General features: G+C 44.2%; 1 protein-coding gene across 5 annotated transcripts in view; it reads right to left on the reverse strand.

Moving 5' to 3' along the window:
- Positions 1–26256, reverse strand: part of SLC44A1 (solute carrier family 44 member 1) — a 122771-nt gene that overhangs the window by 11686 nt on the left and 84829 nt on the right. For 4 of the 5 annotated variants that reach the window (XR_008316316.1, XM_053296829.1, XM_053296828.1 and 1 more), the window contains exons 7-13: positions 25840–25929; positions 17246–17385; positions 14342–14528; positions 13233–13398; positions 9744–9900; positions 8468–8551; positions 6035–6172 (exon numbers count right to left, since the gene is read on the reverse strand). Coding sequence is in view for 4 of the 5 variants with exons in the window: in XM_053296829.1 (XP_053152804.1) it covers positions 6035–6172; positions 8468–8551; positions 9744–9900; positions 13233–13398; positions 14342–14528; positions 17246–17385; positions 25840–25929 (962 nt within the window). In the remaining variant the exon portion in view is untranslated. Of the gene's footprint in view, positions 1–6034; positions 6173–7555; positions 7686–8467; positions 8552–9743; positions 9901–13232; positions 13399–14341; positions 14529–17245; positions 17386–25839; positions 25930–26256 lie in introns of those variants that run through there. The other variant, XM_053296830.1, reaches the window with a different exon arrangement.

Raw genomic sequence — 26256 nt, forward strand, 5'->3', positions numbered from 1 at the left:
TAAAAGGTAGTAGTAATCTTTATTACAGTCACAGACCAGAAAAACCACAATATTTAAAAAGTATTGATTCAGAAATGGATACTTTCAAACCCAGTGGATTTATTCACTACTTCGTGCCTACAGGTGCAGATTTGGATCAGGAATGGGCTACACATGTCATCACACTAAGACTGCAAAGGATTCTGTCCCTAGCCAACCGCAGCACAGCATCCCTCCAGTGGTTGTTGCTGGTGTCTACCTTACATTCCTTTTCAGACAATGGGCCCATTTGGAACAGGGGATCATCTTTTAATTTAATTTAATTTTAATTTACCTACTTACCTGACTTCCTATCTAAATTGCTTTGAGAAAATTTGTTGAGAAGTAATATGAGCCAGCGTGGTATAGTGGTTAGAGTGCTGGACTAGGACTGGGGAGACCCGAGTTCAAATCCCCATTCAGCCATGAGACTTGCTGGGTGACTCTGGGCCAGTCACTTCTCTCTCAGCCTAACCTACTTCACAGGGTTGTTGTGAGGAGAAACTCAAGTATGTAGTACACCACTCTGGGCTCCTTGGAGGAAGAGCGGGATATAAATGTAAAATAATAATAATAATAATAATAATAATAATAATAATAATAAGAAGAAGAAGAAGAAGAAGAAGAATTAGTAGCAGCCTCTGCCTAACCCTGTACAGATGTTGAGGTCGTTCTCATGACTGCACTGCGGAGGGCAGGCGAAGAGGCAGGCTCCTGCCCGCCTCCCCGCTCATGATCTCCCTGCCCTTCTAAGCTCTCTTTGCTTGCCCGATACAAGAGCAGCACCACAGAGCGCAGCAGAGACGGGAGCTGGAGGAGGAAGTCCTCCGGCATTCCACAATGCATCGCATCAGGAGTGCGGTGAATTGAATCGGGGGATTTTCCCGCTGCCGGTCGCTCTTGCCACTTTGTGAACACTAGGGATGAAGGAGGCCAGAGCGTTCACATGATGGGGAGTGGGGTTGAAAGGCACACTTGTGCCTTTCTACCCCACTATTAGCCTGGGTTTAAAAAAAAAAAAAGAGCTACCCTGTTGCAAAGCACCAGGATTGGAACCGATCCCAGCGCTTCTCACAACTGGCTATATCCAGGCAGGACTGCCCAGGTAATCCAGGTAGGGGTGTCCTACCCGGGTATAGCCAGTAGGGATGTGCACGAACCTGTTTGGAGGCCCTTTTACAGGCCTATGAACCGGTTCAAGAACTGGGCAGTTCAAAGTTCAAAGGTGGGGGGTGGTGTGGTTGCACTTTAAGGGTGGGGGAGGGTGCACTTACCCCTCCCTCTACTTTCCCCCTGCTGGTGCCCGGTATTTCTCAAGTCCTATGGGGCAGCAGCTTACTTCCCTGCCGCCCTGTTCATTCTTCAGCCAGAAGTGGTTGGAAGTAGCTGGTGCGCATGTGCCCAGTGGGCACAAGCGCACACATGTCATGAGCGCACACACACGCCAGCTACTTCCAGCCAAAGAGTGAACGGGGAGGCAGGGAAGTATGCTGCCAACACAAAGGACTTGAGAAATACCGGGCGACAGCAGGAGGAAAGTGGAGAGAGGGGTAAGTGCATCCTCCCCCGCCCTAAAGTGCGACCCCCCCCGCTGCCATCGAGCCACCCGGTGTGGTTCTGTGCACATCCCTAATAGCCAGTTGTGAGAATGGCCTTGTTATCTTTTTGCATGGTAATAAAAAGGCTAAATACACCTACTATAATATTATTTTGTAGGCCTTCCCCTATTTTCACACATTACACAGAAACATGTGTAATGGGTTTGCAACTACATGTGCAACAGCTAATCCCAGGTCCAAGTGTACATGCACACAACCATTCACATTCACACTTTTAGGTGTAAACCTTGACGTAACTTGATGCAAATCGAGACATCTGTATTGCCTGGGAAAAATCCATGGTGAGACACCTCTGCCTTCCCCAACACTCAGCGGGTGGGGTAAAGGGATTATTAGCACTTCAGGTGGAGGATGAAATTGCCACTCAGGAAGGACAAGAAACCAGGGTTTAAGTTCTAGAGAACAGATTGAGGATGGATATCAATAAATTCTTCCTGTTGGGCAATACAATAAAGGACTTCAGGACTCCATTTCCTGCAGGTTTTGAAGATCATGAACCTCAGTCAAGGTGTAACTTCAACCTGCAAAATCTTTCTGTGACAAGGGCTTGGATCAGATGAATGCATAGCAGCTCTGATTCCAACAAGAGAACAGACAACTCCTGTCTTACAAGTGCAAACAGCAACCAATCTGTCAGCTAACATCTTTTAGAAGTTTAATTGTGTCAGCCTCTCTATAGGGAAGACAGAAAAGCTTCCAAATAAAAAGTAGCAGGTTTCAAACTTTAAGGCCTTTGAGCAAAAAAAGCAGTGCTCCAGAAGAGAGATGGTCAATTCTGTATTTTCAGGGGCCACTCAAAGAAACATTAGACTGGGACTATCTAACCCGGGCGCAGATGGTCAGGCTCTATGATAATGTTGGCATCACCTATCAAATTGGCAATACTGGCTTCACAGGCATTTGGATGGCATTAAAATCAACTGCAAGGGCACTGAAGGGATACTACAAAATCCTTTCTAGAGGCAATTTGGTAGGGGTGTGCAATTCGGGTTTTCGGTGATTCGGTTCGGGACCCGAACCGAATCACCCCCGTTCTGTTCTGTGCCCGAATATGGGCTACCTGAATCACCCCTGATTTGGTTCGGATTTGAATTAAATCCGAATCCGAATCGATTCGGGTTAAAAAATGGGTCCCAGGGGCAAAATAGTGGGGTGGGGTGGTACTGCCCAATGGGTGGAGGCTACCACCCAAAATTCAGGGGGATTGGTCAAAGGGCTGATTTTTTGTGAATTTTTGAAGTTTTAGTGTCTTAGGGGCAGATGGGGGCATAACGTGGGATCTGGGTCAAAAGAGTGGGGTTGGGTCGTAGTGCCTAATGGGTGGAGGCTACCACCCCAATTGCAGAGGGATTGGGCAAAGGGCTGATTTTTGGTGAATTTCTGAAGTTTACGCGTCTTCAAGGTTTCCCCCCATGAAGGGTGTATTGCTTCATGTCGGGGGGGAAAGGGGTGTCCTAGTGCCGGGTGGGGTTGGTGGTAGTGCCGGGTAGGGGCAAGGAAGCTACCTGAATTTTTTCAAAGGATTTGGGCAGAGGGCTGATTTTTGGCGAATTGTTGAAGTTCACGCGTCTTTAAGCTTTTTCCTCATAAGTTATAATGGAGCTTTCAGCAGCCCCATAAGTGCACTTGGGGGGTGCTGGGGTGGCCCAGAGAGAGTGGTGGTGTAGTGCACATAGGGTGCCAACCACCCCCATGGGTTTCTAACCCATGGCGTACAGGGTTCTGTTGTTTCAGAGGTTTTCTGAGTGTGGATTCTATGATAGCAAATTAGAGTGGATTCATGGTGTCTCATTGAAAATCTCATTTGCTCATGGTGTCTCATTGAAAATCTCATTTGTTAGAAACCCATGGGGGTGGTTGGCACCCTATGTGCACTACACCACTACTCGCTCTGGGCCACCCCAGCACCCCCTAAGTGCACTTATGGGGCTGATGAAAGCTCCATTATAACTTATTATGAGGAAAAACCTTAAAGACGCGAAAACTTCAACAATTAACCAAAAACCAGCCCTCTGCCCAAATCCTTTGAAAAAATTCAGGTAGCTTCCTTGCCCCAACCCGGCACTACCACCAACCCCACCCCACTCTAGGATACCACTTTCCCCCCGACGTGAAGCGATACACCCTTCACGGAGAAAACCTTAAAGACACGTAAACTTCAGAAATTCAAAAATCAGCCCTCTGCCCAATCACTCTGTGATTGGGGTGGTAGCCTCCACCCATTAGGCACTACCACCCCACCCCACTATTTTGCCCCTGGCACCCGAAATTCGAGCAGACGTCACATCCAACCTTTTTGCATTGAAGTCAATGGGATGCAAAAAGGCGGGAAATTCAAATAGACATCATAGCTCAAAACGGAGGGGGGAAAAGAAGGCAAAAAAATGGAGGTCCAAATCACCCGAATTTTCGGGCCCGAAATTCGGGTGATTCGGCTCGTGCCCGAAATTTCTCGGATCTTTTCGTGGGTGAATCGGTTTGGCCCCGAATCACCTGAAATTCGCTGTTTCAGGCACAGATCGTTCTGTGCCCGAAATGTTTTGCACATCCCTACAATTTGGTCCTTTGCCTTTCTAGAATGGGCATGAGATACTGGCATATAACGTTTATCTGAAATCCACACAGAGACTCATGACCTCTTGTCTATGTAAGTGGAACGTGTAAGCAATTTTAAAAATGTAACTACACCTTGATTAAAATCAAGCATCACTCTCAGGTAGCCAAAACTGGCCCTTGGGTTGCCAGGTGGCCAATCCTACACTAAAGAACAGTAGCAGAGGAAAAAGATATCAGGGCAATTTGAGCTTTTTTTTGTGGGGGGGGGGGCACACACACAAATACTGCCAGATAACTACTGTGTTGTTCTCTAAATCATCTTCAGAAGATACTACAGTCAGACAGCTTTCTTCAACCTCTTCTCCTGCTTGTAAAAGGAAAGTTAATTTGATTCTGTCATCTCCTTTTGCACAGTTTCTAGCTATCCTTGGTATGTGTTTCAGAAAAGTAATTCAAGCTATTTCAACATTTATTTCAGATATATTTCTCCAAGAAATATACAGTAGTTTCATGAAAAATGGATTTTGAATGCATTTTCAGGTGTGAATCCTGGTTGCGGTGGTGGTTGTTGTTTAAATTAACGATACAAGTGAAAATAGATCTCTGCATCCTACTGCAATCTGTATAGTTCTTAAATTGAAAAACGAGGCTGGATTTGTAGAGGCAACAGTGTTTAATTGATGTTACAAGAGAGTTTTCTACAGTGCTAGTTTCAGCATTTCTTATCATTGTGTTATTTTCTGTCATCTGAAAAACATGTTTTCCCCCCTCTCAAGGGAGACCTTCATGGTACATGTCAAATCCATTCCAAGCAAACCTCACTCTGCACTCCGATCCCCCTAAGGCCATTATATCTAATTATTCGCTCACTCCTACTGCGACTTATTGATTTGTTTATTTGTGGGATTACAAAGTCTCCACTTGGAAGTTCAGCTGGCTGCAGTGTGAATTAATGCACAAGGAGCAGAAGGCAAGGAATTCGTAACTAGGGCCCCAGTACCATGAGGGGCTTTAGGCATATTTATAGTCGTCAAAGACTGATGTGGTAGAGCATTTTACTTAAAGGGAATGAGTGTCAAAATAGTGGGGGGAAGCATGTTTTGTCCACTGGTTATGCCTTGTAGAGACAGCTAAGATCAAAACTAAACTACCTGGGATTCTGGAAACAGAGGATGTGTTGGTGTCAAGAAATGGGGTCAAATTCATGCCATTTCAAATCCCTTATGGCTTTTTCATTTCTCGACAAGGACAACTCCTACATTCTTACTACTTTCTCATTCTGAATGTCTGGTTTGGTGGTTTGTTTATTTATAAGGCAAACATTTTATATTTGAAAAAGGATACAAGGGTAGGGAGGGGGTTGGTGTTTCTTATTTTTAAAAACGTGTACATTCTTTCAGTAAGAAAACATAATTTTTTCCTGAATGTACACATATGCCTAAAAGGAATCCACCAGCCCCCTTGTATCCCCCTTTTTATATAAAACGTTCACCTTATAAACCAACCATCAAACCAAATATGATACTAAATCATGTCAAGCATTTCCCCACTACACCACTTAAAGTGGTATCCTCCCCATAACTAGCAGCACTAAAATAAATTATGCAATCTAGTTAACCCCGATCCAATCCCAAAACAATTCTGCAAAAGAGGAGAAGCTACATATTTTTATGCAATTTATACAGTTCATCTAATTCAACTTTTCTCGGTACAGAGTTAGAATTCTGTGCATAAGCAATGCAAATGTTTTTAAGCACAGAGTACACATTGGCCTGAGTACAAGCCAAGCAAGAAGAAAGAGAATTTAAGGAAAGCACCCAAAGATTGTGGCTCAGACCTACCTTTCCTAGAAATAGCATGAAGTCTCCCACCGTGTTTATGGCAGCCACTCGCAAAGCATTCTCCACTAATATCACAAAGGCATCCTTTGCTGAGGTGCAGAAGTTGGTGCTGTTGATAGCTGTGGCTGTATATGCATTCTGGGCAAAGAAAAACACAATTTCATTGATCAGATTCTCATCCACCAGAAATCTCCAGCCCCGTACCGATCTAAGAGCTTTCCAGATATTTGTCAGAACTAACATATCCCTCCATTTTGTCACTATAACAAAAAGCCAGTGCAGCCTTTTGCAAGTTTGATAAAACAGACCAAAAAGATATTCTAGCTAAACAATATTAGACCAAAAAGATATTCTAGCAGACAGAACACAACAGGACGTAATGCACCAAGTTCTCCAAGAATAACTGTCCTCATGTACACCCGTTTCTTTTTCATATTTCTCTACTGGCCCTCTAACAATGGAAATGACACTGTCTGCTCAAATTCTCTTTTAATGTTGTGTTTGGCAACATTTCACTCCTGATGCAGAATACAGTCTACAGAGAAGTGTCTGCAGCCTTTGGGAAAGTATGCATTAAAAAATCAAGACATATAATCTGCTTTCTTTATTTCTTAAATTACAGATAGTCTTGTTCTTAACTGTTGCTACAGGGTAATCAGCATGCTTTTTAAAAGATTGGGCTTAACAAGAAAATTGGGTTCTGTTAGAGAGAGTGCCCCTCCCCTCAGACACTGTTGATCAACAATCCATGTTTTTCACCTGCATCTCTTAGCTATGGGATTTAGAAAAGGACAGAAAACTCTCCCTCATCAGCTGTATGCAGAGGGACACAGGAAGTCCTTGCAGCAGAACTTGTGACCCACCAAGCCAAATGCAGTCCAACAGCCATGTAGTACAGCTACCAGGGGTTCAATAAACTGCTTGCTTTTGCTGCCTCACTGTGCAAAACATAAGAGTTAGTTAAGCACCTGGCAGGCCACAATGCAGGGGTTGGCGACCTTTCAGACATTGTGTGTCAAGTCTTCAGTACCACTCAATGCAAGGCTGGTATCCCTGCCTTGATGGCAGCACACCGTGCATCAGTAAGCCTGTGATGCTGCCCCACCCCATGTCATCACTGGCCACACTCCCAGCCACTGGACTCACCACTGGGTTGGCTTGCGAAATAGATACAAGTCAGCCTACAGCACTTCACACAGGAACGGCACACAGGACTTCACACAGAACCCCTGCTAACTTGGCAAAGAGGCACCTTTTAATGTGGTGATTCTCTTTATTTAGCAGGGGAAGAGTAACAGGCCCTATCCACCCCCAGCACAGTACCTCCAGTTACTGTTGCTGGTGTCTATCTTATGTTTCTTTTTAGATTGTGAGCCCTTTGGGGACAGGGAGCCATCTTATTTAATTATATTTCTCTGTGTAAACTGCCATGAGCCAGTTTTGGAAGGGCGGTATAGAAATCGAATGAATGAATGAATGAATGAATGGATCTTATCTATCGGCAAAGTGGGCACCACTCACCTTAAATTTCTTAGTCAGCCAATTTGTCTCTGCCTCCATTTTGTATGCCTACTGCCTCCCTCTGTTGTTCCCTGCTGCTCTTGCCTGCAGCTGCCTTAAGAGTTGTGAGGTGGGCAACGGTAGCACCAACCTCAAAGAACAAATGAAAAGCCCCAGATCTTGTAAAATATTAATATTAATAAGGCAAGAGCCAATAAGCATGCTCACTATTGTTTTGCAAAGTGGGTGGTTCTAGGACCACCCTATAAACCAACCAGAGAGGAATGAGGCTGATTGACTCCTCAGGCAGCCAATCAGAGTTCACAGAGGGTGGGGATGTTTTTTCCTTTTAACTATTCAGAATAATCCAATCACCATTTTGGTTAGAGAGCAGGTAGCCAGGCTGGCTGTTGGTATGTCTTGTCTTTTGCTGGCTTCTTTGTTTGAAGGGGAGGAATACAACCTCTGCTTTCTCTCCCTTGCTCTCTGATCTGATCTGTGTGCAAAGCATTATGGCCCATTCCCAAAATGACATGCCATAAAATATTCAAAGTAACAGTAAACTGGACTAATTAGGTTAGAAACTGGCACCAGAAGCCAGAAAGTTCTTTTAGGGCATATGCATGGATTTCTGAGTGCAAACTGCTTTTCAAATAATCGCAGAAGTGACTTTCCATGCGAGTGTGGTGTAGAGAAGGAATGGATTCTGTTGGAAGTAAAATAATTTTAAAAATCCATTTGAATGCAGGAGTTAACCAGGTTTTTCTCTGGATTAAAGCCAGTATCTGTAACTTTAATATGTCCACTGGAGGTTATGGTTGGCAACCTGAGGGGAAATATTTCAACCTCTAGTTTAAATCTGATTGCAAGAGCAGTTGAAATTAAATTTACTAGACTTTGAAAAAGAAGCCCAAAGCTTACAGAAAATCTTACCTGATTTAAGTAAGTCAGGCACTTTTCTAGACACCAAAGGCAGCAAATGCAGGCTTTCAGAATACATCGAGCACAGGCATTTTCCTGAAATGAAGAGGGTGATCAAAAAAAGGGGGAAACTCAAGAGTCAAAAGAAACAGAGTACTAGAGCATGCAATGCTTTTTAAATTGCAAAGTATTTCAAAGGCAACCGTTGTTATATACTTATGCTTCCTTCTACCAAGAATTCAAAACTCATATTTAATGTGATGTTTCCTGCAGCTAGATGGCTTCGTAAGACCAAGTTGCATATGCAAATCAGCTGCTTTATCTCTCCATGCAATCCCTCCTGTGTACAGACTACTGCAAACCTCAGTGTGAACTAGGCTGTCTCTGGACTGGAGACAGCTAGCAGCAATGGTTGTGGTGATGGCAGAAGTTACTGCTGTGATTGCAGAAACTAGCTGACTGCTAGTTCACATTGAGGTGTCTTCACTCCATCCCATATATCAATATAATTGTGCAATGAAAAATGGGGCTACTGCTCATGGCTGGACCAGCCCTTATATCACACTGGACTAGGTCTTTGGGCCGGCTTGCCCAGTAACCAAATTCTGGTAGTGGCCAAGCATCCTGCCCATTCAGTTTTCTGAATTCAGTTGTTGGGATATAGTCTGTATTTGAGAATAACTGTAGCCAAACTACAGTTTGGCTACTATAGGCAGGCTGTATCCCTTTATCTATAGCTCTAAAATACTGCAATATAGGTTAGAATTTCAAGACTCCAGTTCTTTTTTAAAAATGATCAGTCACTTCAAGTTTGAACCTCACTGAGATAATGTTTTCAATAAGATCTTGAGGTACTTTGGCTGAGTTGGGAATACAATGGGCGTAGCCATGACAACAATAACTCTTTTCAAAACAGGTTGAGCTGTACACAGGAGTCTGAGAAGATAGCACAGAGTTCCTAACAACAATTGGACAATTAAATCCTAGTAAGAGTGAGTAGGACTTGAAAGACTATGCAGTTAAAGAAAAGTTATTCCTTCCTTATCCATCTGCTCCATTATTAACTCATGATTTTCTGTCTTTCCCCCACATTGCTCCAAATAATGGTGTGTGCCACTTTTGCTTGAGAAGGCTTATTTTGCTCACAAAGGAGAAAAGCCAATTTTTCTTTCCCCCCTACTGCCTCAGCATTCAGGACACAGTTTCAGAATCTAATTTGTTGTTTAAATTTTTCATCTTTCATTTTCACTGAACACCTTCTCTTATATAGGAAAGAGTTTCCCCTTACTTTTCCTTTGACTTGGGTATGAATATACATCAGTATCATCCGTGGAATCTTCACTAAGGTAATAATGAAAGACCCTTTAGCCACAGTTCCTAGGTGGTAACAGATCAGGCGATTAACGGATGCCAGAATAGGTGTAAATGGCAGATTCCGTTTTTCTCTGTGGAGAAAAAATTTAAACATGCCAACAGTGATAACAAGTAGCATCACATCAAAACAGGCAGCAGTGGCCATCTGAAATTGTGAAGAAGCAGACTCTGTGGGCCTACCAGTTCTGCATCCATCCTTCCCTTTCAGTGGTAGCTCAGTAGCAAGTCTCAGAGAAAAGCCACCCAAAACAGAGAGAATATAGGCATTCATGACTTAGGAGGCAAAATCCCCATCTCTAGCTATTTTTAAAAAACATTTCAAAACCCTTCTTTTTACCCAAACCTTCTCAGGTTTTTAATTTACAAATATTGTTAATTTGATGGTTTTTAAATTATTGTATTGTTTTAACTTTTATGTGTTTTAATTGTTGTTAGCCACCCGGAGACATAAGTTTGGGTGGGGTATAAATTAAACAAACACACACACACACACACACACACACACACATATAAATAAACTAACTAACTAAATAAAATGACCTAGCAATGTGACTTGTCTATCACAGCATTAACTGCTCTCATGCATTTCATTGCTCAGTTTGAGTCTTTATATAGTACATCATGGTAACCCCCTGCTGGCTTTGCAATTGCTCCAAAGCCCTGCTTCATTAGCAGAAAAAGATTTTCATTTCACACAGAATTAATCCAATCTTTTGGATGTGTCTTGACAGACAAAACCAAGGCACCAATTCAAACCCTGTGTAAAAGTTTCAAAAAACCCAAATTAACCTGTCGATTAAAATTTGAAACTGAATGGATCCCAAACACATCTGCATCGAGCTCTTAAATACAGTAGCATTGAAAAGACAGTGGCTTACGTCCTGAAAATGAAAAGCATGCGCACTGAAGGACTGCAGGGGCGTGACTGGGGCCCAAGCGCCACTTGCCCAGCTCTTGAACAAGCATGCAAAACGTCCTTGCTCTGCACATGCTCTTGAAGAGAGGAAACATGTCGCTGACCCTAGTGAAGGTTGTTAAGGAAGCTTCAGCTTACTATATTAGTATTATATGGATGTATAAAACTATAATAAACCTGCATTATAGTTTTATTTCCAGGGCAAAATGGGTCTGAGGAATATATTTCTGACTTGGGCCGTCTGCTCTGAAAACATCAGGAAATCAGGTTAAGCATATTACAGGGCTAAACATGTTTACAGTTTAGACTAAAAATAAACTTCTCAATTTCAACTCACGCCACAACTATGTGGGTAAGAAATTGGTCACCATAGCTTTCACTGGTACATAAAGCCTGTCATGTGGTCCTTATCCCCTTCTCTTGTTTCTTGCTCATTCTCCTTTCAAAAAAGGTTGAATTTTATTTTGTGTCATTAAGCCAACCTTCTGGTTAAGCCTCCAAAATGTTCATGACAGAAAATAGCATAGAAATCCTTGGAGAAGCCGCTGCCAGTCTGTGTAGACAATACTGAGCTAGATAGACCAATGGTCTGATTCAGCATATGGCAGCTTCCTATGTTCCTAAACAAAATTATTTACAAAACAGCCTTGTGAACAAATATTTACTGCAAGAAAGGGAAGTACAGGGAAGTTGACAGAAACCAAAACATGCCAGTGTAGTTCTAGGAATCCCAGTTACTTCAGGAGCTTGGGATATTAACATAGTAAAGAGAGTAAAAATCCCTCATTTCAGTAAGTGTTCAGAAAGATAGATACATTACTGATATATATAATATATTAAGATATATTACTGCTATTACTATGAACATTTATATACGGCTCTTCAACCAAAGTTCTCAAAGTGGTTTATATAGAAAAAATAAATAATATATAAATAAGATGGTCCCCTGTCCCCAAAGGGCTCACAATCTAAAAAGAAATATAAGGTAGATAACAGCAACAGAGGGATGCTGTAAGGTCAGTTATTCTACCCCTGGCTAAATATATAAGAATCACCGCTTTAAAAAGTGTCTTTCTGCTCATTTAGCAGAGGTATTAGTCTCCTATGGGGGGCAGGGGAAGGCGGGGGGGGGGGAAGAGAGAGGTTGTGCACAAGACTTCATGGGGGAGGGCGGGGGAGGACGCAGGCTCCTCCCCGCCTTTCCACACAGCATTGCCCTTTCCTTACAGCTCTGCCATTCCCCATGGCAAGTGGCAGAGCTGAGAGCTGGAGGAGGAAGTCCTCCAGTGTCCCACAATGCACCCCCCACGAGCATTTATATCCAGGGACCCAAAAGGGGTCCCTGAGCACTTCTATACTGAGGCAAGGGACAATGGACAAAATTTTAAAAATGATACAGATCTGACAAAATTCAGAGACCAGTAGAAGGAACATTTCCCTCTCCTAGAACACTTTGTGCTGAACTAAGAATTGCTGATGTAAATTATCTTCACACGTACTTCAAACATTTAACACATCAGTGTTACATAGAACAGTCATCTACAGTACTTCTCCTCTTCCATATTCACAGGTCTGGATCCACCTGTTTAGTCACTATAGGAAATGATTGTTCACATCTTACTTTTAATACGAATTAATATGCATAGCCTTGAAGAGTGCTATTTCTGCTGTTGCAGATACTCATTGTCTTATCTCCTACTCTCCAGAGTTCTAGAAACATGGCTTCTGACCATACCTTTAGCAGTCCATAGCCCTTTTACCCCATTTTTCTCTTCTCTTTTTCTAGCCATGTGTGTTTGAGTGCATGTGTCTAGTTCACATTAGCTTATGCCGAAATTAATTTCTTTAATTATTATTTATTTATATTTATTATTTATTCCAAAGATGGCTCAGGGCAGTTTACACAGAGAAATAACGAACAAATAAGATGGGAACCCTGTCCTCAAAGGGCTCACAATCTAAAATAAGATAGATACCAGCCACAGTCACTGGAGGTGGGTGGGGGTGGATAGTGCCAGTTACTCTCCCCCTGCTAAATAAAGAGAACCACATTAAAAGGTGCCTCTTTGCCAAGTTAGCAGGGGTTTAAGATGCCACAAGACTCTGTTGTCTGTATGGTTTACTTCATTAGTTTTTGTGTAGCTGTAGTATTTTAAATATAACATAGTATAATTTTAAAAAGAAAATCAATGCACAACAAGTGGCTGGTGTGCAGTCAATAAGGCAAAACAGCCTCACCAGATAGATCAGGTCCAATACGGATCAAGATGCTCTTTAAATTGGAATGGTGTCTTATATGAACAAAGAAGTGGATTGCAGCAAGTGCATGTAGCGCAGCACAGCTCAAAACCAGTCAGAGCACATTAGCGGTGGTTCTGCCATTCAGTTTCACCTTCTCATCTCATTAAACCATCTACCCATGCCCAATTACTTTTGAGATTCTAGCAAGCTAGCTTCTTGCGATTAAACTCCCTGAAAATCTCTCACCTTGTAAAATAATATGTTACAACAGCTCCTGCTACAGTCATCTGCTGACAGGCAAGGATAAATTCACTGATCCAAACTAGTCCCACAAGGTGATACCACCACATGTACCTCAGTGGGCCTGCCACTCGGAACTCTACAAAGCCTTGTTCATTTTTGACAGGGCTACCTAGATGCACAAACAAGAGGAAGAAAAGAAGACATTTAGAAATATTTATTCTGCAAGGATACAGCATTCATAACATTGGCATAAGACTAGGACCAGGGAGACCTGAGTTCAAATCCCCATTCAGCCATGAAACTCATTGGGTGACTCTGGACCAGTCATATATCTCTCAGCCTAACCTATCTCACAGGGTTGTTGTGAGGGTAACTATAACCATGTTCACCGTTCTGGGCTCCCTAGAGGAAGAGCGGGATATAAATGTAATAAATAAATAAATAAATAGCCTATTATGTTTACAATTAAAGCAACTTCTCACTGTGAGGTAATTGGGTTTGCTGCAGGTACACGTATGCTTTCCACAAACACTGACTCACATGATGTGCCAGACAATGTCAGTGTTATTGATTGACTGGCGCTGCTGTGCACATGGAACACAGCCCTGCCAGAGTTGCGCAAGAGTGCACGTGCGCAACTATTTAAAACAATGCATCTGCATTTGCATGGTAGAACGTACACTGTTTCCAATATAAGTACTGCTACACAAGTATGGGCATGCTGTTTTAATGAGCTAACTAACTGTGCTCTTGTGCAACACAGGCAGGGATGACTTTCACATGTGCAGCAGCACCAGCCGACTGGGAAGGTCAGTGACGCCTTGTGCATCACGCGGGCCACTGTTTAAAAGATAGGTGCATGGCCTCAAACATCCAGGTACCACAACTCAGTCAGTACATACAACAAAATTTGCTTTTATTAATACATTGAGACCAAACACAACAAAACAAACAAACTAATTCAATCGTTTCCTTTATTTAAAAAGATATTTTAAAGTACACTCTCAGCTAAATTTCATTTAATTCAAACAGATGATAGCGCACCAAAACATTTCTTACATTACAAACCAATGAACGAAAGAAAGGAATTGTAAAAACGACACAGGACGTACCTGTTGTACCTAGGAAGAGCAAGACCATGATCCAATATACCCAGAAGAGTATGAGGGCAAAGAAAGTCCAAAATGGCTGGAAGATGAGCAGTGGCAGGTGAATGAAGACCTTGCCAGCCACGTGGAACAAGGCAATGGTGAGAGCTACTCGTTTGCGCATAACTAACATTATCAACAGTAAAATAACCTGTGGAGAAGGAGATACATTATATTTTAGGTTAAATTAATCTACTGGGCAGGGTCTAACACAGATTAAACATAAGAAATTTTTTTGCCTCCAAGTCACAATTTCAAATTTAACTTTTATATATCATGTAGTGGTTTTAGAGTTCTGTAAAAAGATGTATGAAGCTGTTCCTGATTCCTATGGCCACCGATTAACAACTGCAACTGAGTTAACAGAGAGCTGCAGCCAATCCAGGCTCTAGGAACATAGGAAGCAGTCTTACATCGAGTCAGACCATTGATCTAGCTAGCTCTGTATGGACTACTGGCAGTGGGTCTCCAAGGTTTCAGGCAGGAGTCTTTCCCAGCCCTACCTGGAGATGCTGCCAGGGATTTAATCAGGGACCATCTATCTGCATGTAAAGCAAATGCTCTACCACTGACTATATCTTTGTGATATGTTTGTCTCATTCACACATTACATCTTTAAGTGAAAACTCTCTTAAAGGAAAAACTTAAGAAAAAACACAATCTTGCAAACACTTCAAGAACATAAAGAGCCGGGTCTCACGATCGGTGAGACCCGGTTTGGGAAGCACAGTGGGGCGAGCGGGCGGCTAAGCCCACTCTCCCCGCAGACAATCCAGGTGGGAGCCCTGGGTGGCTGGATTGGCCACCCACACGATTGCTGACTCCATGACGGAGCCGGCAGGGGCTGGGGAACTCGGGGGCCTTGCAGCCCCCGGAAACTCCTGTATGCCCTGCGCGAGCACGCATGACATACTGGGGAGACCCCCGGAGCTGGGAGGTGGCTTTTTGCCTCCCCTCCAGGGGTCTACTCATGAGTAACTGCGGCGCAGAGCCGCACTGTGGCTACTCACGATCTTCAAAAACAGGTTTGCAGAGCGCTCGTTCTGCAAACCTGGTTTTAGAGCAGGGGGAATTAGGTGGGTTACCCGTCTAGGAACCACCGGGCTCACAGCCAAGCCCAGTGGTTAACACAATGGGGTGAAATCTATTTACACGATTTTGCCCCATCACGTGAATAGCCTCAAAGTATGAACCAGCCATCAACCTGATCAGAATATTAGCCAAAACCTTGCTTTACCTCACAGTCCACAACCTAAGTAGCATATATGAAACTGAACAGGTGGGTTTGGAGGGAAATATTTCTAAAATCGAGGCCAATGAACTTGTCAGTTAATATTCTTAACAAGCTAAAACATGTGATAAGCAGCATTGCTATTCTGCAGGGTGGTTGTGACAGGGTTGCCCTAAGGGAAGTTGTTACCTCCATAATTATTTTTTAAAAGCTCTTCATGTTGATGCAATGATACAAGGAACTCTCTATCAGGAACTACCTAACAATTTCCATGACAGGATAGTTTAATAATGCCAGGAAGAATTGCACTGGAAAGAGACAGAACATTTGGGAATCAGCTAGGAGGAGGAGTACCTTTCCAGTACCAAGTTAAAAATTGTAAAAACTGAATAACTAGTTAAAACAAAACATGGAAACACAAGCAACACAAAAGGTAAACTATCAGCCCAAAAATATCTATATACAAGTGAATGTAGAACTGAGGATTCAATCCTGATTTGGACAACAAGAGAGGGTTTTAACATTAAGAAGCAAAAATATTTATAGTATCCCACAAGATACATAAGAAGATTCTTCTGTGCATCAGAATCAGAGCAAGTGGGAGATAATAGATTAGGATCAGAAAGCCCTGCTCAGCTGTGAAGTTCACTGGTAGACTCTGAGCCAATCACTCTTCCTCAGCTTGGGGTTCAGTTCACAGGGTTGTTGTAAGGCTAAAGAATGAGAGCACCATGTACACTGTTCTGAACTCTTTGGTGGAAATGCAGTGTCAAGTGTCATAATAAATAAAAAAGCCAGACAGCTGCTGGAGTGTTCTGCCTTTTCCCACCACCAAGGCTACAGTAAACAAGTAATGAGAAAGCCGTAACAATGCCATGTGCACTGGGGAGCTGACTATCTGTAATATTTACCCAAAGGATAAGACATTCTTGTTATGCTCCTCCTTGCCAAAATTCCAACTGGCTTCAGAGCAAATGATAAAACTGACCTGAGCGTGTTGTTGGGTATTGCAGACCAATCAGTTCACCCCTCAAAACCCACCCTCCCATGTCTGGCTACACAAAGCAAAGCTCCAGTATCCTTAACATGGCCAGTGAGTCAATCTGCCTGCTTCTCTCACTTACACACACACACACACACACACACACACACACACACACACCCCAAGTGAAATAATAATTAAGTAGCTGTACATCCACTACTGTAAGTTTCCACTTGGTAAACGGTGTTCTGTGGGCTGGTTCACGCAAGGCCCCAGTGCTTAGCTTCAGATATGGGGGCACACATGAGCAAGCCTTGGGCTCATGTACCTCCCCTCTCCTGTACACTGAACTTGTAGTGTGAACTGGGAGAAAGGAATGGATGGTTGGCTCACATGAGAGGGGCATGTACGCATTCTCCTGATTCATCCTACTGCAGTTAGGAATTGTAGGAGATGGCCTGCAGATGTATATCTTTGCACAGCAGAATACATATAGCTCCCACATGCCTGTGCACTAGAAGCTGTGATTTTCAGCAGCTTCCTAATGCATGCACATGCAGTAAAAATGGCCATCCCCTCGACCCCCGCCACCAAATCTACATGAGTATGTTTCGTGTGTAAAGGAGCTCTAATACAAAAGCCATCAAATACTCACTGTGAAGACTGTAGCTGCAATGGCATAGATCAGGAGGGCCTGACAATTGTCTTTGGCTATTTGAAGCTGGTCAACAGTAAGCGTGTCACTGGGAGACTTCCGCTGTTTAGCATACAGCCACCACAATACTCCTGTGCCACCTGTGTTGCCACCAAAAAAAGACATACTGTATTTCTAGTTTCACAGCTGATGCAGAGCCATGTTTCAGGAAAATGATTAGTTGGCCCAATTCTATTCTTTACCAGGCTAGATTCAGAAGTAGCTATCGGCACCAACATAAAATGAGAGGTAAGAATGGTACACTGGCTTCCCAAAAGACAACTGATCAAAGAGGGCTCTCTTTTTCTTTTTCATGGCATCTTAAAGGAGATGTATCTTTCTTTTCTATAATCAGAAAGGGATGAAGAAGGGCAGGAGAAGAATACCTTCAGACCAAGGCCTTTGTAAGAACGAGACTTCACTAAGCTTGCTACCTATAATGTATACATGCAATTAGGACAAAGTCAATCAATATCACATTTGCAATTGCACAACTTTTATATTGTATCATCTATTTTTGTACTCTAGTTTTCCATGAAGGGTTATTCCTTGAATTCGTCATTGTGAAGTCACTGTGCTACATAAATGCTGCCACTGCTTTGAACTTTATCTTATTTTGCTTCCAATAAATTGGTTGTATCTCTATCCAGTCTAATAAATCTTTAAACCTTGATAATGACCAAACTGGCATTATTCCCAATACAAATACGACAGCAAACACGATGACTATTTCTATACCACTTTTCAACAAAAGTTAGGAACATAGGAAGCTGCCATATACTGAGTCAGACCATTGGTCTATCTAGCTCAGCATTGTCTTCTCAGACTGGCAGCAGCTTCTCCAAGGTTGCAGGCAGGAATCTCTCTCAGCCCTATCTTGGAAAAGCCAGGGAGGGAACTTGAAACCTTCTGCTCTTCTCAGTGTGGCTCCATCTCCTGAGGGGAATATCTTACAGTGTTCACACATCAAGTCTCCCATTCATATGCAACCAGGGTGGACCCTGCTTAGCTAAGGAGACAAGTCATGCCTGCTACCACAAGAACAGCTCTCCTCTTTTTTGAGGGGAATACACACACACACACACACACACACACACACACACACACACACACACAATCTCCCATTCAAATGCAACCAGGGTGGACTCTGCTTATCTTAGCAAAGAGGACAAGTCATGCTCACTACCACAAGACCAGCTCTCCTAGAAGCATTAATTACAGATACTAACAATAATCAATAAAGCACCTTTGTAAAATTCCTTTATCAGAACCATCACAGCTAATGGGTGTGGGTGTGTGGGTGTCAGCCTCTCTGTCTCCTCGCCCCTTCCCGCCATGGGCCCTGGGAAGGAGGGCTTGTTACCAAGAGCAGCTCCAGAGGGGGGGAGGCCAAGGAGGCAGGGGCAAGCACCCCCAGAGAAGTAACTTGCTCCCCCATTCTGTTTCAGAAATCTAAGACGGTGGACACAGCTCCCCCTCCCCATAAATACACTTTGCCCTTTCTGTGCCCCCTTCCATTTTTTCTGGTGCTGCCACTGTTTGTTGCCCCCTTCTTTCCAGCACCCCTTTCTTCCCAAAGCATCACTTAATAGTTCTCAGTATAACAATGGTTGCAAAGCAACTGTTCCCGAAGCAGAAGGTAAATGCTAAAGTGAAGGCAAGGATGGCCAAGGAAGGCACCACTTCTCCACTCATCTGTCCACTGACAGAAAACATCACTTCAGCCTATCTACTCCTAATTAATGTAACCCAAGAAGACATATGTGCCCTGTCCCCTCCCCCGCTGTGATCACAAGGGGGAATTTACAATTTCCGCAATTATTTCTTTGCATGCTTTTCATTTTGTTCCTTTAAATTAAGCTATGGGCCTACTAACTCCTGTTCATTCTTTTTTCCTTTGATCTGTTAAACCTCTGGGTTCAGGCCAACAGTCTTCCTCAGTTACACATATCAGAACAATCTGGACTGGTGCTGTCCCAACATAGGGCAACTACACTGCAGAATCACAATAAAGCAATCCGGAGTAGGCTACATGATCACACTCTCTCTCTTCCCCTTCCGGATCACGAAAACCATCCCCACTTTAACAGAACAGAGCACTACATTCATTGGCACCAACAAGAACCATGAATAAGGCTAACCAGGATTCTCACTTAACCAGGACTTGAAACCAGATTCAGACCCTTCCCCCCCCAAATCCTGGTTAAGCAAGAACTCCGGTTGCTCTGAAGGTTGGTAAGAAGTATGGGAGAAGGAAGTGGGGGTGTCCACAGCATGCATGGTCCTGTGTAGCACGTCCTCTGAAGCTGCTGACATGCCTGGTTACAGACCTACAGCCAATATTCTACCAACTTTGTCCTACACCCAAGATTCTACCAACTGCAGACCCTGATGACAGAGGTTGGTAGAGTCTCAGTAGAAGCAGGGTGGGAACCAGACTTGGGAGGCTTCAGATGACACACTGCACAGGACTGTGTGCTGAGTGTGCTGTGGACACTAGGGATGTGCATGAATCTGTTCGGAGGCCCTTTTAAGGGCCTCCAAACCGGTTCAAACAACTGGCTGTTCAGCCAGTTCAAAGGTGGGGGGTGCATGCCCACGAATGCAATGTGCACACATGCGCACCAGGTACTTCTGGACAAAGAGGGGATGGGGTGGCAGGGAGATATGCTGTCACCCCAAAGGAGCCTTGAATAACGGAGCGCCGGCGGGGGGGAAAGCAGAGGGAGGGATAAGTGCACCCTCCCCTGCCCTTAAAGTGCGACCCCCCCCACCTCTGAACCACACCCACCCAGTTCCGTGCACATCCCTAGTGGACACTGCCTGTTCCCTCTACTGAACTTCTTGCCAACTTTCAGTTGATTGTGTGAAGCTGTCCAATGGTGCCAATGTAATGCTTAAATGTGGTTAAAGAGGTGGAAGCTGGGAGAAGGAATCCAGTGTTCTATTCCTCAGTTGCTTATGCATAGCAAGGAGATCTGAAGTATTACATGTGCACCCCTTCTAAAAAGGAAAGGAGAAAAAACAAATCTTCTGTTATCTGACCTCCTGATGTGTACATTTTATAGCTTCATCCATGACCACAAATAGTCAATGAATTTGGCTCTTCCTCTGGACATTTGTTCTCTCTCTTCTGTGCAGCAATATTTCTTACTGGTTTCATTCATCATGAAAAATTACACAGTCCAATCACTGTTTCTCAGCCTAATGTAGCTCACAGGGTTGTTGTGAGGATAAAGAATGTGGAAGCCATGTACACTGATCTGAACTCTTTGGAGGTTTATATAATGTTTTGATTTGATATTTACAACTGACCAAACGGCACAGAGTCTCTGAGAGCACTACGGCAAATGTCTTGTATTATTCACGAAGCCATGTTACATTTGCACACTCTCTGGCATTCCCCTGGCCATGTTAGCACGTAGAGCAGAGGAAGTTTGTTCAACAGTTACTCAGATTCTCAAATGCCTAGAAGACAGGGACGTAACTATAATAGGGCAAGGGGAGACAGTTGTCTGGGGGCCCACTGCCTTGCCCCCCCCCCCGAGGCAAGTCACATGACTGACTCCCACAGCCGTGCACCCGCCCTAGCTTCCTTCAGTTGTATTCATCCTCCAAAACTGATGTGAGTGTTAAGACCTGGAGCTACCAGAACAGCATGTCTTTCTCTAGTACCATTAAATGACTTGCATCGTCCAAAGCTTCAGTGAGGGGGGGCATTTTAAAATCTTGTCTCTGGGCCCACTCCAACCTTGCTACGCCCCTGCTAGAAGGAAAACATTCTGTGCAAAAATAGCAAGTGATACAGGATAAAAAGCTGTACAGTTACAAAAGTGATATTAATTGACTTTGTCCTAATTACATAGATGTGATCAATAAAGAGAATAATCCAAAGCTCCTTGGACAGAAGGCGAAGAAAGGAAGATGCTGGGAGCACATTTTGTTTGTTTGTTAAGGTGTGTCTGAAAGGCTTTTAGTGTCAATACTGGGAGGAACCCTGACCCAGAACCAGAGTAAATATCTTGTACGCATAAATGGATGGGGGAGGAGCAGCCGTGCTGTGTGTAGATTAAAAACAACTAGCAAGAAGGTTAATTTAAACACAGAAAAAGGCACTCTGGCACTGGAGAGGGGAAGCATACAGTTTACAAATAAATAATAAAACTTGTTGACCCCGCACAGAGCATCTGTGCAGTTGTGCACTGAGCCTGTGGCATCCTCCCGTAGCACGCTCGCTCACTTTCCCCCCCCCCCCGCAACCTGCTCACTCGCTCTCCCCCCTGCAGCCAGCCCGCTCGCTCCCCCCGCAGCTCGCTAGCTCGCTCTCCCCCCGCAGCTGCTCCCCCGCAGCTCGCTCTCCTCCCGCAGCTCGCTCGCTCTCCCCCGCGCAGCTTGCTCGCTCGCTCTCCCCTCCACAGCTTGCTCGCTCGCTCTCCCCTCCACAGCTTGCTCGCTCGCTCTCCCCTCCACAGCTTGCTCGCTCGCTCTCCCCTCCACAGCTTGCTCGCTCGCTCTTCCCTCAGCAGGTTGCTTGCTCTCTCCCCCCCATAGCTCTCCCCCCGTAGCTCTCCCCATTGGGCGGGCCAGGGCCAGGCCATCCTGCTGCCGCCTCCCACCTCCTCTTTCTGGCTGGTAGGGCTTTGCCTGCCATCTGTCCACCTCCTTGCCGCTGCCATTATTTCGCCCCGCCACTGCCTCCTCTTCCTGGCCTGCGGGGCTTTGCCCGCCGTCCACCCACCTCTTCTGGCCAGAGGGGCTTCGCCTGCCGGCCCTCCACCTCTGCATCCTGACCACCGCCATCATTTCTCTCCGCTTCAATGATGGAACTCTTGCACGTTCTAGAGCAGGCATCCCCAAACTGCGGCCCTCCAGATGTTGCTGAACTACAACTTCCAGCATACCCAGCCACAAATAATTGTTTCTAGGGATGCTGGGAGTTGTAGTTCAGCAACATCTGGAGGGCCACAGTTTGGGGATGCCTGTTCTAGAGCATCTGCGCATTAGAACTTGATTGCTCCCCTCACCTCAGAGATCTCCCCACCCTCACCTGAGCTGCACTCCTGCTCTGCCTCCATCCCGTTGCTTCCATCCCCCTCGCACTTCTTGGTCATGGCTGCAGCACTGCTGCTACCTATTGGCCAAGCTACAGCCCCCATCCCCAGAGACTTCCCCACCCTCACCTGAACCCCGCTCCTCCCTCCAGGAGCAGCAGCAGTGGTTGACCGGGCCGTTCCTCTCTGCTGCCACCACCATGGCCGCTTGTTCCCCTCAGGCCGCTGACAGGCCCGGGCCCATCCCTTGCCTGCCTGCCTCTGACAATGGCCTCAGTAGCCCCCAACAGCAGCAGTGGTTGACTGGGCCCTTCCTTGCTGCTAGTGCTGCCATGGCCGCTCATTCCCCTCAGGCTACTGACAGGCTCGGGCCCGTCCCTTGCCCTTCCTTCTGTCTCTCTTTCCCCTCCCTTCTCTTTCTCTTTCTCTCTCCTCCACTCGCTCTTCCCCACTCTTTCTTCTCTCTCCCTCCCTCCCTAAAAGATTTTGTTCATCTTGTTTCCTCATTTAATTCACACGACGGCATCCTCCTTCTCCTGAAGGGGCTCCTTCCTCCCTCATGACCCGTCTTTTTGCAGATCCCTGCCTACCTTCCTTTTATAGAGAGAGATTCCTCTCCTCTATAATCAAGAACATCTTCTGACCAGTAACAGTTGCATTCCAACTGACCTTAACCATCATAAGCTTCTCCTCTTTATCTGCACTGCCCAATCACTACAGTGCCACAGGCTCCTCCTCCCTATCTACATATGGAATCCCCACTGCCCAATCAAGTGCTTCTGCTTGCAAACTCTGTCAGCCAATCGCCTCCTTTCTACCAGGTCCCCACACACGGTCCGTCTTGAGAATTAATAAAATAGATAGATGGGGAGTAGTGATGTGCTCCCCCCGCCCTTAAAGGGACCCCCACCCCAATGCCAGACCGCAGCTCCGCGGTTCCGTTCGCATCCCTAATGGGGAGGGGGGGGAAGTGTAAGGAATTGCTGAGTAATTGCTCCAAAGAGTAAGAGATTGCTGTGTGAAGGGACTATTCGCCGAATACTCCTTCCACTTCTAAAAAATGGTATACCTGGCACCCAGGTTATGGAACCCCATATACTCCTCACTGCTCGTTTTTCAGATCTGGTAAAGGCGTTTTTGTTTCACCAGGCATTTAATTTAGAGTGTAGTGGTTAGAGTGCTGGACTAGGACCAGGGAGACCCAAGTTCAAATTCCCATTCAGCCATGAGACTTGCTGGGTGACTCTGGGCCAGTCACTTCTCTCTCAGCCTAACCTACTTCACAGGGTTGTTGTGAAAGAGAAACTCAAGTATGTAGTACACCGCTCTGGGCTCCTTGGAGGAAGAGCGGGATATAAATGTAAATAATAAATAATAAAATAATAATATAACCCTATGCTGGGTTTTGGTCTATTAATTATTATTAGTATTGATGCTTTATATAATGTTTTAATGTGTTTGCTTTGTTATTTGGGGGCACTAAAGAGGGCCCTAATGAGGCCACAGGCAGGGGGTAAGTTTGTGCATGGATATGCATGGATAAAGGAATAACTGGATGCATTCTTGTTCACAGAAGAGAGGACTAGCTGCGAAGATGAAAAAACAATAACTACTTTTTAAAGTTTGTAAAATGGCATCATACCAAAGGTGGAAGCTGTCACTTATACAACACATAACGCATAGAATTCACTGACATGAAATAAATCAATGGCCATTTACTTTGACAGTATTAAAAGAGTTCTGATACAAATTCATGGAGGATAGCTCTATCATTGGCTATTAGCCATGATATTTAATTTGAACTTCTATGGTTTGTATCTTAAGGATTCTAAAGACAGTAACATCCGGGCTCTCAGCTGAATGCTGTAGCTCAGGGTTTCTTAACCTTGGGACCCTAGATGTTGTTGGACTACAACTCCCAGAATCCCCAAACATGGCCTTTGTGGCTGGGGATTCTGGGAGTTGTAATCCAACAACATCTGGGGGGCAAGGTTAAGAAACCCAGCTCTAGCTTAACAGGCATTTCTCCCCCATCTACCCCACTCTAAACAATGGTCATATGGGCCAGTGTGAACCAGGATTAGATGAAGCATCTCCACTTCACAAAAGCTTCTCTAGCGGTTACATTTGCTATGAAGATAAGCTGCCATTGTGAGCTTTTTGACCCACTGGCTCTATCCTTTAAAACAATTCCCTATGCAATCTGAGCAAGATGCTCACTAGAAACTTCAATGGCTTGGAAAAACATGAAGGGTTTCCAGGGTGCCAATGTAACTTGGGAGGCTACTGCTCTCAGAGTGAACTTGGCTAATCATTCACATTAGACAGAAACAAGTATGGGCACACAGCAAAATGTTGCAGATAATCCTTGGTGTGCAAATGTTAAATGCTGAGCATGGTAACAAAACAAAAATTAGCATAAACACAGGAGTGCTTGCTCTAACTTGGGACTTCCTTCATATGCAACTTTTCTTCTCGGGGTGTGTGTGTGTGTGTGTTCGTAGCTATAATTGAACAAAAGGGTTCAAAGAACACGGGCCCCCAGCTCCTGAGGGCCCTCCAGCTCCACCCCTCCCTATTTTCTTCATTATCTCCCTCACTCTGGGGGGCCACCAGAGAGAGGGATGAACACAGGCCCCCTCTTTGCTAGCTATGCCCCTGCTTCTGCTTCTTCTGGGGTGTGTGTGTGTGTGTGTGTGTGTGTGTGTGTGTAAAATGCTCAGAAGCGGCTCCTTTTCAAAGTCCTTCCCCCTTAGAAACACAAAGTCGTGAAACAGTGCATGAGAAAACAAAAGAGTTTTACACATCTTTCCTCCTCAGAAGCAGAAGGTCTTGTGACTGTCTTGAGGGAGTGTTCTTCAAGCTGATAAATTTTCCACTCTTTTTGTTCAAGTCCTGCTTCCCCCCTCTCAACAGGAAGGTGGTGGTAATGGACTGAATTCATGAACAGTCCCAAATTTCAGCACTTTCAGAAATACTGTATTTACCATAAGTTTTGGACGGTATACAAAAATGTCAAATAAATAAATTAATGAATAAACTTGAATCCAAGACTAGTTTCCCCCCTAAGTTCTTTGGTATTAGAAATTGAGGTGGGGTTGTCATCTTAAATTCAGAGCCCTGTTCTTTTGGTGTACATACAGGTATCACCTGTATTGAACCTCTATTTTTAAGGGGGTCGTCTTACATTCAGAGTCACCTTCTATTCAGGTAAATACAGCAGTATATAGATATCCACTCAATGTTCATTGTTTAACAATAGTGTGCATGTCTATATTCATACGTATTTTACAGTAAATGACCTAAATCACCAACCAGGTCGTTTTAGCTGATCTGCTTCATAAACTAGAGAAAAAGGTAACTACCCTGGTAAGATATTGAGAAGATAGAACAGCAACAAAAAACACTCCTGCTGGAAAATGGTGGGTGATTTTTAAGGTGTGGAGGAAATCAGGAAGAGAGTTTTATACACACATTTGCTAAAATTATAGACCAATAGCTTACCAAGTGATCCCAGCACAACAAGAATTGTTAAGATCCAAACAAGTACTCTTGAAATGTATCTGATTATCACCATCATAATCATGGAAAGCACTGCAGATAAACAAGAGAGAATAAGCAGAACAATTACTTAAAGGTGAAACAGAATAGCTGATAGATATGTATGTTGGGAGATAACTGACATAACTGCACTAATATAACTGCACATTAGTGATAGTGAATGTAACACTATGAACTCTCTACAAATATATACAGGATAGGTAATCTATTCCATTTAATTTTTTATTTTCCAGTTAAACAAAAATACCCTATATGGACATATATAGAATGTGATAAATATATTTAACATTCAGATGTAGACAAGTACAATGAGAGAACAAATGTGATATGATAAAACTGTGATTTTATTATCATGAGTTG

Source organism: Hemicordylus capensis, chromosome 2, assembly GCF_027244095.1.
Source record: "Hemicordylus capensis ecotype Gifberg chromosome 2, rHemCap1.1.pri, whole genome shotgun sequence".
Lineage (NCBI taxonomy): Eukaryota > Metazoa > Chordata > Lepidosauria > Squamata > Cordylidae > Hemicordylus > Hemicordylus capensis.